Raw genomic sequence first — 15735 nt, forward strand, 5'->3', positions numbered from 1 at the left:
TTCATCATGACTTTTAGCTGAAAGGATTAAGATGCTAAACAGTTTTTAATCCAGGGAGTGGGCAGTCACACCTGTCCTCTATATAACCAAAAGCATTCCTGACTTAGCTATAATATCCCTTCCCCATCAGAAAAGGAGAGCTGCCAAGATGCTCACTGAGAACAGTTGTTGGTTTGTGTACAGTATAAGTATGGGTTTGTTCTTTTTCTTTTTCTTTTTTTTTTCTTTTTTAGGGGAATGAGGAAGAATGGGATGGGACTCTAAAAGCTCTATTTATTTATAACTGAGCATATCCTTATTTGATAACAGATGATCAATTAAAGCAATGTGTGACACTTGAACAGGATTCTGTCAAAAAGCAAAGATATAAGTAGAGCTAGGAGCAATGAGCACTTCTTGCAAACAGCAAGAGTCCCCTCTCCAGCCTTCTCTCTTGGCACTGGGGCTTTGCTAAATCCGGCTCGCCATTTTGTGAGTGGGAACAATCAGCTTTGTAGGTTGGAGGGAAGTATTATAATTAAATGTCCACCCACTTTTTCCTTTTTGATGAAAGGCTCCCATGAAACTTACTAAAATAAGGTACATCAAGACAGATGAATTTTTGATGAATAAGTCAAAGCACTGACGAAGCTGGCTTTGCACACAGAGAAACTTAATTTGCAGAAAAATTTCAGGCCTAGATCATTAACACTGTCATATTTAATGAGAATTAATATGGTAAAACCCATGGGATAAACCGGAGATTTTACCTTTTTAGTTGATAGCAACTATGTAGTGTTCAGCATGAACTGATTGCTGAGAACACGTTGTAATATGGCTCAAAAATAATAGTGGAGTTTTTAGAATGTAATTTTAAAGAAATATTAAATAACAGCCATTATAATAAGCAATACATGTATTGAATGCAATGGCATTCTTCTGAATAACAGTTATATTACCGCATTAAAGTTACAAACTGTATCTCTGAAGTTTAAAAATGTTATCTAATGGTGACAAATTCCTTCAGAGAGAGATCTGGAGTAGGGTTTATAGTGTTTGCTTTTGATGGCAAAGGTATTTGCTAATATCATTGTGAAGAATTATTTTAAAGTATTCATGTTCACTAAAGCAGGAAGGCACTCTACTAAAAAATTGGGCTCAGACATATTTCCAAGTCCAGTTACTGGAATCCCCAAAGATAACTTTTTAGAGAGAAAGAAAATTGAGCTAGTGTTATCATTGTGTTCCTTCATTCAATACCGATTTATTGAGTACTAGCTGCATAGACTTGGCTAACAGAATAGGCTCATAGTGATGACAGGTAAAATTCTTACTCTCTAGAATCTAAATATTGTAATTTTTAAGATAAAATTAATATTTTAAACTTTACTTTTAATAGGCATTATTGGTGGAATTCACCAGAGTTGATGGTGCCCTAATTTATCATCAATGCAAGATCAAAATAATAGGGAGTATAATTCAATGGCACATTCGTCATTAGATGCTAATCACTTTGTAAAGATGAGTTTTAAAATTCCAACCTTTTTCTTCTTTCAAGATTTTATTTAAATTCTAGTTAATATATAGTGTAGTATTAGTTTCATGGGTAGAATTTAGTAATTCATCAATTGCATATAACACCCAGGGCTCATTACAACAAGTGTCCTCCTTAATGCCCATCACTCATTTACCCCATCCACCCCAATCACTCCTCCAGCAATCCTAAGTTTGTTCCCTATACTTATTAGTTTCTTATGGTTTTCCCTCCCTCTCTCTTTTTATCTTATTATGCAAACTTTTTGACTCCTTCTTCTCATTCCCACTGTGGCTGGGTGGATCCCAAGTTACACAGAGTAACTGGGATGTTCAAAGTAGGATAAGCTTTGCATAATAGTTACTCAGTTCAACATAGTGAAACAAAATTAGCCTCAAGAATCTAGGTTCTCCAGTTATTGACACTACCTAGGGTTTTATAACCATCACTTCACCCTTTATCATTTTATATCAAACTGCATGATAATACAATAGGAGACCTCAGATATGACCCCACTAGACGATGGGAATATTCAGGCCCAATTTATTGACTACTCTGTTCCTCATCTCTATTTATTTTCCCCAAATCCCATATCCTTTTGTTTGCCTAATTATTATTCGTAGAATTTCTTTTTTTTTTTAATTTTTTTTCAACGTTTATTTATTTTTGAGACAGAGAGAGACAGAGCATGAACAGGGGAGGGGCAGAGAGAGAGGGAGACACAGAATCTGAAACAGGCTGCAGGCTCTGAGCGGTCAGCACAGAGCCCGACGCGGGGCTCGAACTCACAAGCCGTGAGATCATGACCTGAGCCGAAGTGGGACGCTTAAGCGACCAAGCCACCCAGGCGCCCCAAGAATTTCTTAATGCTTTTTTGTTTGTTTGTTTGTTTGTGTTCCCATACAGTTTTTACTCTCTTTTTGGTAAAAGTTGCAACTTTAACCATTTTCCAGAGTATTCCTTTAATAGCATGAAGTTTTTCTTCAAAGATCTGATAGGAATTCTTTAAAAATGGACTTTTCTTTCCATTTAAGTCTTACTTTAACAAGTTCACTGATTTTAGATTTCTCTGACAAACACAGTTGAGGTATCAAAACCCAGACATGTTGAAAATAGCTTTTCCTTGAGGTCATTTAGAACCTAAGACTTTCTGTCCTACTCTGTCAAATTACGCAGTTTGGGAATAAGATGGGTATAAGTGGTCTGGGTGGACAGGTGGTAGTGAAAACAAAGGTGGATTGGTAAACAATCTAGACAAAGTAAACTCACAGTGTCTTCTGAAACTGATGTATTTAAGTTCTCCTATTTCCCCAGACTCTGTCACAGACACTTCTGGCGGAATGTTTGTAGTAAATTAATGATGATTTTCTCTATTGCCTTTGTTAGACAGCTCCTTCCAAAAAGAAATTTTCCTGGGAGATAAATGCAGTGTGTTTTATTTGTTTGTTTCTTTGTTTGTTTTGCTTTTTTTTTTGAGAGAGAGAGAGAGAGAGAGAGAGAGAGAGCAAGCAGGGAAGGGGCACAGAGAGAAGGGAGACAGAGAATCCAAAGTAGGCTCCACACTGTCAGCACAGAGCCCAATGTGGGGCTCAAACCCATGAACCATGAAATCATGACTGGAGCTGAAGTCAGACACTCAAGTGACTGAGCCACCCAGGTGCCCATGTTTTGTTAAACAACGTAGTGGATAAGCAGTATACTTAAAAACTATTTTCCTCTAGTCTCTATCTCTTAGAAAATTAGAAGTCTCCCAATTGTAAAAAAAATATTTGTTATACCATAAAATTTTAAAAGCTGGCAGTGACCTTAGATATTATCTTGTTTACCTTCACTTTATATCAAACAAATGAAATCCTGAGAAGTATAGTAGATCAAAGGTAGCTGTAAACACTTTGCTAGTCTGTCCATTGAAAGGTGAAGTTTCATGCCTCCCTGCCTCCCTTCAGATTTGGGCAGGCTTTATGATTGCTTGACTAATAATATACAGTGGAAGTGGTATTCTGCCTATTTCAGGCCCAAGTCTTAAGAGGATGTAAGCTTATACTTCCTGTTTCTAACTTGCTTTTGCAACTTCTCATCTCAGAACCAGCAATAATTTTGCAAGAAGCTAAAGCCACATAGAAAGGCCATGTATTGGTGCCCCAGTGAAGAGCCACAGCTAAGCTCCCAGCTGACAGTTATCATTCACTTCCTCCAGTCATGTAACTGTGCCATTTTCTATATCTAGCCCAGTCAAACCTCTCGAGGATTCCAACCCTAGCCATTATTTAACAGTAATTACATGAGAAAACCTAAGTGAGAGTTGCCCATCTGCCCAGTCAACCCATAATGAAAGAAAAATAAATGGTTGTTTTAAGTCACTAAGTTTGAAGATGGACTGTTACATGGTATAATCTAACTGGAACTGAAAACGCCTTAGACGAGTTTCTCAGTAGTACCAGAGGGAGAACTACGAGAGTGCAAAGCTAGCATAATCGCATCGTACATGTGAAGGAGACATTCAAAGTTAGATAAGACTCATTCTCAGTCCCCCAGTAGCTCAAAATTATAAAATCTTTCTATTCTTTCAATGATCACATGAAATGCAGAATTTTCAAGAATGGTGAATATTTAAAACACATTCTCAGGGTTCTGTCTACATAATAATAAACCATTATTCTCAATAGATTAAGATAGCTTTTTTTAAAGTTTATTTATTTATTTTGGGAGAGATAGAGCATGAGCAGGGGGAGGGGCAGAGAGAGACAGGGAGAGAGAAAATCCCAAGCAGGCTCTGCACTATAGAATACGTGACCTGAGCCGAAACAAAGAGTCAGACACTTAACTGACCAAGCCACCCAGGCGCCCCTAAGATAGCATTTTCAAGTGTTCCTTCAAGGCACTGCCTTAGTAATAAGTGTCATGGAAGAAGAACTCCTCAGGTAAACTGATTTGGGGAAAATTCTGACTTAATTGAAAAATCTATGGATTTTTCAGAACTGTAAAATCTCCAAGAGGAGAAATAGATACAACTATTTCTCCAAAATTGTGTAATTAAAGGGCCCTTCTTTATTGAGCACCTTATGAGATTTATGTTTCATAGACTAAGCAACTAAGAAACATATTTCTAAACTAATAAATAGGAATAGGGATGCAACTTTATTAGCAGACACCAATTTTACTTTTAGAATATGTCACCGACAAGTTGTTTTCATAATTTGATGTACCTTCAGCTTAGAGAACACATTTTTAGAAAAAAATGTTTATGATTATCAGGGGCTGTACTTAGTTAGGTGCCTTTAATGGCCTGCTCCTTCTGCTTTGCCTCTTACTTTTAACATTTCTCTGTGGGAAGAGGGCATACATATTTGAGGAAGACTACAAGAGGGAATAAATAAAGCTAGAACTATATAAATAATTGAATGAATTAGTTAAAAATTGTAAGCCTGGAAATCAGCTCCATCTCCAATTGGACTGGTTTGGGTTTGTAGCTTTATTTCTATATAAGGCCAATGTAACAGATATCCTGTCATGCAGAGTTGTTGGGAAGTTCAAAGTCAATTTCAAAGTTGGAGGTAGGTCAGTTTTAGGGCTGACAAGATCTTAGTAATTAGCTATTTATCAACTCCTTTCATTTTTTAGATATGAAGACTAGGAAGCAGAAAGTTTGCAGTGAAAATGCTAGTTACATTGGAAACTTCCTTCCCAGGGATCCACATTTAAGATGTTGGGAAAATCCTCTCCGTTAATAGATGTTATATCAAATGCTATGATTCTAATTCAGGTTCTGTCTATTTCTAACTCACAAGGTTACCAAGCAATTTGAGCCCCTAAACATATTTCACCACAAAGTTCATGGCCAGTAAGTATGTGAAGGTGTGGCAGTCAGAAGATTTAATAATCAGTACGGCATGGCACTGACACTGAGAACAGACACTAGCCATAAACAACTGGTACAGTCATGCTGATGGATGTTAGCAGTGTATCAGCTCTGGTAAACGAATCTGGTCAGGCGGATTTTCCCTTCTTCCATGGGTTCCTGGCTTTGTGAGAACTGTCACATTATTGGTTTTAGAAATCCTTCCATTGACACTCATTTTTCTACTATGGCTGCATTCCTGATCCTCATAATATAATGGGTTTCTTCTCTGTTTCCTAGGAAGTGTCTAGCTCTTTATGGCCCTTTCAGCAATATAACACCTTGCCACCAAATCATGCGGCATTTTCATGCTTCCAGTTTCCAAGCTGAAGAAAATAATAGTTTTATCATCTCTTGCCTCTATTGACACATGGACCAATCTACTATCCTCACTTATTTATTCTGGATTTTTCTACCCCTGTAATCTTACATTCTTTTTCTTCATAGTTGAATATGATTTGAAAATCTGGAAGAGTAATACAACCACAAAAAGATGGTAGAGAAACAATAAAATGGCATGAGGTAGAGTATTTGATACTTTTATGTTAGAATATGAAGAAAATATTTGTAAAGATTAAACAAAATATCTGCATTTAACCATTGTGTGTGTGTGTGTGTATGTGTGTAGCTCTGAACAAAATATGCATTAAAAAAACAATTTAAACTTTGCTTCTTTTGCAGTAAGTTGTCAAAAGTTTTTATCTGAGTACAAGTCAATTGTAAATGGGGAATGAGAGCCTCATTCTCCTGGATTTAGGGCAGTTACAGTTCTAGTATGCTTACCTCTATAAGCCTGCTGGTGTGCTCACGAAATATTGAAGCATATTCTTTTATTTCCTTTTCCCGGCCATTCTTGGCAGCTTCAATGAGAACCAAAAGTGGGACCGTTGTATCCAAAAAGGAGTCTGACACATGATCTATAATAGCCTTACGGAGCTGAGGAGAAATAAAAAATTCATTTTTTTTTCAGGAAATGGTTCATGTTATTTCCTATTTTTATAATCCCAGTAGTTACAAAATTCATCTTATGTATTTTCACACAATCTCTAAGTAATAATACTTAAGACTATGTATGAATGTCACTTACAAAGTTAAAACAAACTGGGGCACCTGGGTGGCTCAGGTGGTTAAGCGTCCGACTTCAGCTCAGGTCATGATCTCACAGTTCATGAGTTCAAGCCCCATGTCAGGCTCCGTGCAGACAGCTCAAAGCCTGAAACCTGCTTCCAATTCTATGTCTCCCTCTTTCTCTGCTCCCCCCCTGCTCACTCTGTCTCTCCATCACAAATAAATAAACACTTTTTTAAAAATTAAAAAAAAACAATGTTAAAACAAACAAAATATCCAAGAGAAAAAGTCATTGAGGAATAGCTTTCTTATTCTCAAAATTTGCCTTTATTCTTAAGTTATACTTAGCCCAGAGGTCAGATTATAAGTAATAATACTCCATTTTCCATCAAAAGATACCACACTATTGTAATGTTTATGCATGTGTACAAACAACATTGTACATCATGTATTTTCATAATTACAAAATTATGAAATGTTTTCTACTTTGTTGGAGGAACTGATGATAAATTTTGATTAGCTAAATTGTAGTCTTCATGGTAATTAAACCAAGTTAGATCACCGATTATGCCAGTTGATAACAGATTAATAGAGCAAGGAGAATAATAAATGAGTTTGATGTCCAATTTTCTTCATCTGCATTAATTGTTCTTGCCCTTACACCTTAAATTATTAAACAAGTATAACATTCTGCTGCAATTAGTTCTTTTAAATTAGATTATGTGGAAGCTCATAAATGACAATCAGGCAATTACCCTATTCAGCAGATATTTTCTGAAATTTAAAACTGCATTGGAAAATTAATGCATTGTATTTGTATAATATATTGAGCCCTAAAGGATCACAATATCTTGAAATGTTTCATCAACAATGTCAATGACTATGAATAGCTCCCCAATTTTATAGTCAACCTCCTCACTGAATTTAATTTCTTCTATACATTATCATACAATATCATATGGGAAATTTATAATGTATACTTTAGGGTACTCTTTAAAACCAAAAGATAGTTACTCTAGTTTTGGAATACAGGAGAATATTAAATAATGTGGCTGCCTGAAAAAAAAACCCACTATCTTCTTGTAATATTTATAGTATAATAAATCCATAATAATTACAGATTTCCAGGAGAAAAAATATCTCTGCCTACATGCAGGCAGAAGAACTGTGAAATTTTCTGGTTTCTAACAATTTCACAAAGGCTGTGGGAAGATCCCCCAGGAAAGAATCTACTTAGCGTGCAGAAAGGCAAATCACTAATGGCAACTGATTAATATCATCTGAGAACTTACTAGGACAGGGTGCAGAGTGGTAAGGACTTACAAGGCAAGGGGAAGACCTTGAGTGAATGAACAATGTGTTTGATGCCCATCAAAAGTGGACCAGAGAAGTCAGACAAAGAATCATAAGTTAGGACTGGAGCTGGGAGCTACTAGTTATGTTAGTTCCAGATACATAAAAGTAGAAGGAATCTCAGAGGGGGAAGAGTTTTCAATGACCATCCCTCCCCTTTATCCTCTTTTTCTTTCATTTGTAACCAGCATATATAGAAGGAGGGCTAAGAGGAGATCTGCACTAAAGCTATGCAATTAACAGCCAACATACATACGGGAGGTTTTACAAGCCAAGGAGGTAGACAGGATCACACAGAGGGAGATGCACAGTGAGGAGATGTCCAAGAATTAAAACTTAGGAAATACTAAGTGGAAATCATGCAGATGGAAGAGTAGGATCTAAAAAGAGACTGAGATGATGGCCAAAAAACAAAGAGAGCAAATGACCAACAACTAAAAGAGAAATATTCCAATAAATCTGTGTCAATGCTTTCCAAATGAACTTATCCTACTAGATGCAATTATAATACCCACATTATGAACTTGTTGAATCTTTTCTCTGCATTTGATCTTTTCTTTGTATTTGGTTCCATTAAACTCAATAATTGTTTCTCAACATTATCTCTTTACCTTTCTACTACAGCAAGATCTTATGAAATACATCAAGATGAAAATACATGGTCCCTTGGTGGGGGAGTGAGAGTCATCAAACGTTACAGTAAGGGAAAATAAGGAAACTGACAGGGAAGAAATTTCAAAAAAAAGATGAGTTTCGGAGTTTAATTTTAAAGATAAGTTAAATAAAAAGAAATCAGATTTGTCTGATGGATTTGACCACTAAGAGGTCATTGATAAACTTAGTGAGACCAGTTTGAGTGGAAAGTGAAACCAGGAGTCATATTGTGATGGTTTGGAGAATGAATGGGAGATGAGACTTTGATGTATGTTCCCATCTACAACTATATCCAGAGAGTTAGCCTGTCTTCTTGTGCTTCTAAAAAATATATTTTGTTTTATCACCATACAAAAATCTAGAGAATAGCCATTGTCCCACATTGTGCCAATTTTTATAAATTTATGAATAATTTTAACAGTCTTCCAGTACCTGGATACGTTTGTTATGGTCTGTCCATTTCCCCTCTGTAGTGCTACCATTTGTCTTATCTTCATTTTAATGGTATTTACTCCCATGGTTTCCGCCCCCCCCCCAAGGTATTCTACTATGTTTTCCCTGCTATTCATTCAATCCTTCATTCCATACACAAGTGCTGAAACAGGCTTGAGGTATAGCTGATTTACTATTATTAAGGAATAAATACAGATATTCTTTGGCTAAATTATTATTATTTTTTTTAACTAAACTATGTTAGGAACACATTTGTTGCTTCATTCTAAGGCGTGTTGCTAAATCCAAAACACAGTAAATGTAAAAGGTACACCATGGAGGTGTGGTATTATGTTCAGGAGGACAAGACAGAAAGACTGGGAAATGAGCTTACAAATAAGTTCTGTGCCAATGCTTTCAAAATTCTGTCGGAGTTAAGATTCTGTTAGTGACAGTAGTGACTTCAAAGAGCATATCCTCTCCTCTTTCCTTGCCTGTTCTCTTACACTTGCTTCTTGGAATTGCCTCCTAAGTAAACTACCTGAATTAAGGTTCTGGTCTCAGGATCTGCTTTCAGGGGAATCTGATATAAAACAGACACAGTTGTCTGGCGGTAATGTTGTTTGGTAATATGCCAAGTAATAGACGGATGTCTTACATAAACTACCCAGTGATGACCACACATTACCACTTCTGCTTTGCACACTACTGATTCTGATACCGCCATCCCCAGTACTATGCTGACTGTGTAAGAGGAATTACCATGATATAGGACTAGAACTACAAATAGGGACAAGATATGGAAGGCTTCGAATGCTATGCTATGTAATTTTCTTTAGATGTTATGGCATATTCTGACATACGTTTTTTTTTTCAATTTCTATTGTACAGTCATCTATATCTGTGTATAACACCTAAGAAGCCTCTATCTTATTTATTTCCATATTATTTTTCAGCCCAATGGAAAAAATTCATTCCTTTCATTTGAGTGATATACAAAAAAACTTTAAAGAAGAATCCAACATTCCAATGTAAAAATAGGACACCCTTAGAGGCTGCAGCACTAAAATCTGAAGTTAGTGGGAGGCCAATAGGAGTTAGAGGTATGTATTTTCAATAAATACCTGTTTGTGGCCAGGCATGAAAGATGTCAGGCACAAAATCAGACTGAGGGGCTTTCCATCTTTTCTCACTACAGTTTAATAAAAGGCTTTGAGACATCAATTTTTCTATTTCCCACTGATGTAAGTGGTTTGGAATCTCAAATAAAATAATATATTTCTCTACAATTGAAACCCAAAAGTAAAAGCTGTATGTGAAAACTATCAGATAGCCCTGCCCACCCCCCTACTACCACCAAATAAGAGAATAGAAAGAACAAAACTGTGAGGGGAAGAAGAATGGAAAGAAAAGAAAGTGTTTCAGAAAAGAATTGTTCTCAGGGAGCTAGAAACATTTTTATATGTGTATATTAATGCCATTTTGATTTTAAGTCAAATAGCAAAATGTGACTGTCAAACTTCAATTGACTAATAGGAACCAAATCACCCAATAATTAATTCAACATAAACCTACTGTGCCAATTTAATGAGACGTGTATCTTATGGAAAGTTAATATTCGATTACAAGGATGATGAAGAAGAGCTGTAAAGACATAGGTATTTTTTTCTAAGTGTGGCACTGGTACTATCAAAATGGGAAAGAGATGGAGATAGCGATTCAGCAAATGAGCAACTAATGAATCAGTCAAGTTTTTGTTTTGTCTGCTTTTATCAGTACCCTACTTGATTTGACATATCTCAAGTCCTTACTTTGGCATTTATAAAACAGGCTATTTTTTTCTCAATATACACAAATAAAATTTTCAATCTGCCTTTAGTGAAATCTCAAAATGTGTGTTTCACTCTGCCTAATACAGTAGAAATGGAATATATTCTATTGCTTTAATTTTTTAAATGAAGAAATGAGGTTTAAAAATCTTCCTCCTTTATTAAGAATTTTAATGGTTATGCAGTTCCCAAATAAGTGATGGGAAGGAGACTAAAGAAGAAAAAATTTTAATTAAAAACTTGTAAAATAAATAGTAAGGAAGAAAAAAATTAGAATGGTAAATCAGTTTATGAGGCACTAGGAGTTTTTAGGGTGAATAGGCTATTATCCCTGACCCCTCATCTGGTGTTTACAAATTTGGGCAGGGGTTGGATGGACTTGGGTTCAAACTTCAGCTCTACCAGTTAGCAAAATATTGTTCAGTAAATCGACTTACCTGAGACACTGATGTAAAAATGCTATGACATTACTTCTTTCAGAAATAAAAATCAATAATGTAAGGACTAATGTAAAGAGCTGGTAGAGAGCTTTGGAAAGCATTACTAAATGAAAGATATTGTTATAACTATCACTTTAAGGATTTAAAAATCCAGTGGGAAGAAAAATCCATTAAAAAAGAAAAATACAAGCAGAATATGATCACTACTATAAAAGAATTACATGTGCTCTAAGTGCTCCAGGAATAAAAATAATAATTCCACCTGGTGAAAATGCTAATGGTTTCATGCGAGAAGCAGCATTTACGTTAGTCTTGAAGTTCCTAAGGTTGATTAGGGGTTGGGTGGGGGGAGTAAGAGGAACGGGAAAAACACCAAGTTAAACAAATTATATATACAAAGATACATGTGTTTTGGGGGGTGGGAGGTGATGGAAAATTTGGTGACTAGTAAGTAGATTCGTTAGTCAGGTTTAACTGACGGCACCACCCAGGTGCCCCAACTCTTTAGTCAGGTTAATGTGTGGTGTGGTGACGGGGAGGAACTGAAAAACTGAAAAAGGAGAAGGAACACTGCAAACAACGTTGATTCAAGTCAGGGCCAGATCACAGAGAATCTGGAACACCGTGCCAAGGACTTTTGTCTTTGTTCTCTAGCACAACAGGCGGAAAAGTCACAAAGCAATTAGGTTCAGATAAATAAACACTAAGTCACTTTCTATGACATTTCATATTGTTGCCCCAAAATGTATAATTTGCCTCCCCTCATTCCTCGTAGATGTCCAATGATTCTCTGAACCAGAGTTAAAATGTTTCTGTGTTGTTGAGGGACAAGCCATGGGTAAGCAAGGAGATTACATGAATGGGCAAGAAGATGTGTTCTGATCATTGTCTACTAAAAACAAACATGCAAATAAAAACAGACCTACAATATATGAACATTAAATATTCCCAAGAAAAGCAGTTTAAGGGTAAGGGCTTTCTTCTTGCTGTGTGAAAGAGTGTATATAAGATGCTTAAAACAAACTGCTTGATAAACTTTGCAAGAATAAGAAGAGGTGGAGATGCCTCATGTTGCTGTTGAACTAGTTTTTATTATTGCAAAAGAATAAACATCAGGATGGAAAATGAAGTCTTAGGGAGGGTAAGTAAGGATACTGAGAATGAATCATAGCAACTACCTCACCAAAATCAAAGACCAAGAATGTGTCCAGAGACAAATTTCTAACAATCCCACGTCATCCTATACACATGTATCACTTTTTGAACTTCTACTTACTCTTCTTGACCTGGGGCAGGATTCATAACTATTTTTATCTATAGAATGGGGAAGAAATGGCATCCTGGTAACTTTGGAGCTTAAGCATTAAGAAAGTCTGGAAGCTTCCATTTCATCTTTCTTGGAGCCTTAAACTATCAGGCAAGAAATCCAGGCTACCCTGCTGGAAAGAGCAGCCACATGAAGGGGCCCTAGGAGATCAGACACCACATGGAGAGAGGGAAGAAGAAGCAGCAGCAGCACTGAGGCCTCAAATGACCAGCCCTGAACCCAGACACAGTCACCCTTTGACTGCCACTACATGGGAGACCACAAGTGAAAACACTACAAAAATGGCTCTGCTGACCCCCAGCCAGCCTGTGGAATCATGCAACGTAATAAAAGGCTGCTATCGTTTGCAGTGGTTTGTTAAGCAATGACACTTCATCAAAACAACGAATATGCTGACCTATGAAACCATAGAGAATTTTCATACTTCTGGAACACAGCAGTTTTCTAAAGGCTGGAAATATCCCTTTACTATAAAGAAAAGTATTAGTAGTCCCTCATGCTCTTTCTATATCACACTGTTAGTGAGGTGAAAACACAGATAGAATTGCAAGATTAAATACAAGATGCCTAGCCAAGTTCCAATTTCATATACACACACTATTTTTTTAAGTTTATTTATTTATTTTGCGAGAGACAGAGAGAAAGCATGAGTGGGGGAGGGCGGAGAGAGAGACGAAAGAGAATCTCAAGCAGGCTCCGTACTAAGTCAAAGCAGAGTCAGATGCGGGGCTCCATCCCATGAACCATGATATCATGACTTGAGCCAAAGTTGGACACTTAACCAACTGAACCACCCAGGTGCCCCTAAACATGCTACTTTTTTAATATAATTATGTCCCATGCAATATTTGGGACATATTTAAACATGTTCCTTATTAATTCCTGAAAGTCAAATTTAACTGGGTATCTTCTGATTTTATTTGCTAAATCTGATAATCCTACATATAATGGGTTGCTTTATCTTGACTTTTTTTTAATAATGACTCCAAAAGCTTTGGAGATATAAATGTAGATTAATACTTTCTGCATAACCTTGTTGAAGGCAGTATAGAGGGATGAGGCAGGAATGAAAGACATAATTGTTGATAGCTCATAGAAACAACTTTCCAAGTCCCAAGAGGAGCAGATGGGGTAGAAATCCTGAAGAATATTGAAAATAGAAGTCCTGCAATGAAGAGAAAGGATGGCCCTGTGGGTAAAAGCTTCTGAATTGGTATAAGTTATGACCTGGTGTCAGTTCGATGCCCCTTCCTCCTTAGGCAGGTCACCTCACCACAAAGGCAGGCTTTCTCATCCACATTGTAAGACAGGTTGTGCTAAGCTGTTTGCAACTCTTACCTTCCATGATTCTAAATGCTGACAGTAGAAATAGACTTCACATTAAGGCCATAAAGTCGAGAAACTGGAATTTTCCCAGCCCTCAAAATTGTTTTTCTACAGCTAATATTAACTGGCTGAGGGATCCCTATTTATTCCATTTCCAAATCTACCTCTGAATTAAAAAATTGCTCAGGCAATTTTACTAAATCTTCCCATTAAACTACAATAATATATTGCATTAAAAGCTTATGGTTGAAAAGCTTTTGCCTCTCTTTTATGAGTTACTGGTGACCAAGTTAAAGTTATACATGAAAAAGAACTCTGGTTATTAAAGAGTGGAAAATAATGGAAAGCACAGTCTTTGAAAATAGCTGTCTTCAGTTTCTAGAAGGAAAAAATTGACCTGTGGCATAATACTAGACTGTTAAATTATCTAATGAAATCCTTCCTAATCCGGTGTTCCTGATGACCTAAGGTTACAAAGTAGCCTTAGCTTAAACAGAAACTAATTTTTGAAGCATTCTGAAAAGAATCGAAAGGGCAAATTGGTATGTCTCTGATTGCTAGCTGTTTGCTATAAGCATATGTATGATAAACTCAATTTTTAACATAATAGATTCAATTTACCAACATTTCCTAAAAAAATCACTACGTAGCAGGCACTGATCGGCGTTTCATTTAACCCTCACAGTCCTATTATGTATTATTAATTCCATTTTATAGGTTCAGAGATGTTCAAAAAGATTATTTTATCCCCAAGATCACACAGCTGATGAAGGCAGGGCCAGCACTTGAGTGTAATTCTAGTGTAACTCTGCCTGATATTAAGTCACATGCTCTTTTTCCTATTTTATGTTTGCCACAAAAAAGGTTGAGGTATGTAAATATGGCAGGTATATATTTATTGTTATAGTTTTGTGTTATAAATTAATTGAAAAAGAACAAAAACAAGAAGTAAATATGCTAGCAGTGGAAAAAAAGTTCGTTTTGTATGGTGTTTCTGTCTCCATGTCTCTCATCCCTCACCTGTCTGCGAAGGTCTCTTGTCTTCTTGCACATATTGTCTATTGCAATATTCAGGGTATTACTCCTTTCCTTTTTTCCAGTCTGAAAAAGAGGGGAAAAATAGCATAAGCAATGGTATCAAATTACTCTTTATCACTTAGCAATTTGCTTTCTAAATTTCCTGAAAATAACAGCTTGAAAATTCAAGAATAGGTTTCAAAACTGCTATGATATTGCATATGATTCATGAGCACTTCACTTAAGACTAAGTAGAATGGTGATTAAAGCTCACATTATTTTCTTCCTTAAGCTTCTGTAATATTTCTGATACAGGGCTGGGTTGCATTCAGTGTGGCAGCCGGCAGAGCATTATCTCCAAGAAACTCTGATCTTCATTCTTAACAAGTCGACTTTTTAACCTCTAAGCATGCAATTAGCTTAAAAGCATTAGATGCCCAATTTGTCAACTTCTGTGGGAGTTTCTGAAGTCATTTTCATGGTGTATTGTGTAAGTTATGCAGAGCCATATTGGAGTTTTGCTAAACACTAAATAAAATATGCAGTGCAAATTCATACAATTTGCAAAAGTTGACCACAATTTTAGCTGACAATATTCCAAGAACAAATTGTTTCAAGTAGGAACTGGACGCTGTTTTTGGCTCTTTAAGATAATTTGTGCAACACCTTTTCATTTTTTAAGCAGAATAGTTCTCTGTTATATCCTTAACCTAAATCTTTAGGCTATTAAGCACACAGAGAGTCACCTTGGTTGGTATTTTCTACATATTACTTTTGTGGGAGACAACCGAATTGAATCTAATCATACTTTTTTTCAGTGCTATCTTGTATAAAAAAGATTGAAAAAAATCATTATGCGATTCACCTCTGAGAAAATT

General features: G+C 36.2%; 1 protein-coding gene across 6 annotated transcripts in view; it reads right to left on the reverse strand.

Annotated features, from left to right (window-relative positions):
- Positions 1-15735, reverse strand: part of CTNNA3 (catenin alpha 3) — a 1783011-nt gene that overhangs the window by 816568 nt on the left and 950708 nt on the right. For all 6 annotated transcript variants that reach the window (XM_045040980.1, XM_023240490.2, XM_045040981.1 and 3 more), the window contains 2 exons: positions 14861-14941; positions 6195-6347 (listed from right to left, as the gene is read on the reverse strand). In XM_045040980.1, coding sequence (XP_044896915.1) covers positions 6195-6347; positions 14861-14941 — 234 coding nt within the window. The remainder of the gene's footprint in view (positions 1-6194; positions 6348-14860; positions 14942-15735) is intronic.

Source organism: Felis catus, chromosome D2, assembly GCF_018350175.1.
Source record: "Felis catus isolate Fca126 chromosome D2, F.catus_Fca126_mat1.0, whole genome shotgun sequence".
Classification (NCBI taxonomy): domain Eukaryota; kingdom Metazoa; phylum Chordata; class Mammalia; order Carnivora; family Felidae; genus Felis; species Felis catus.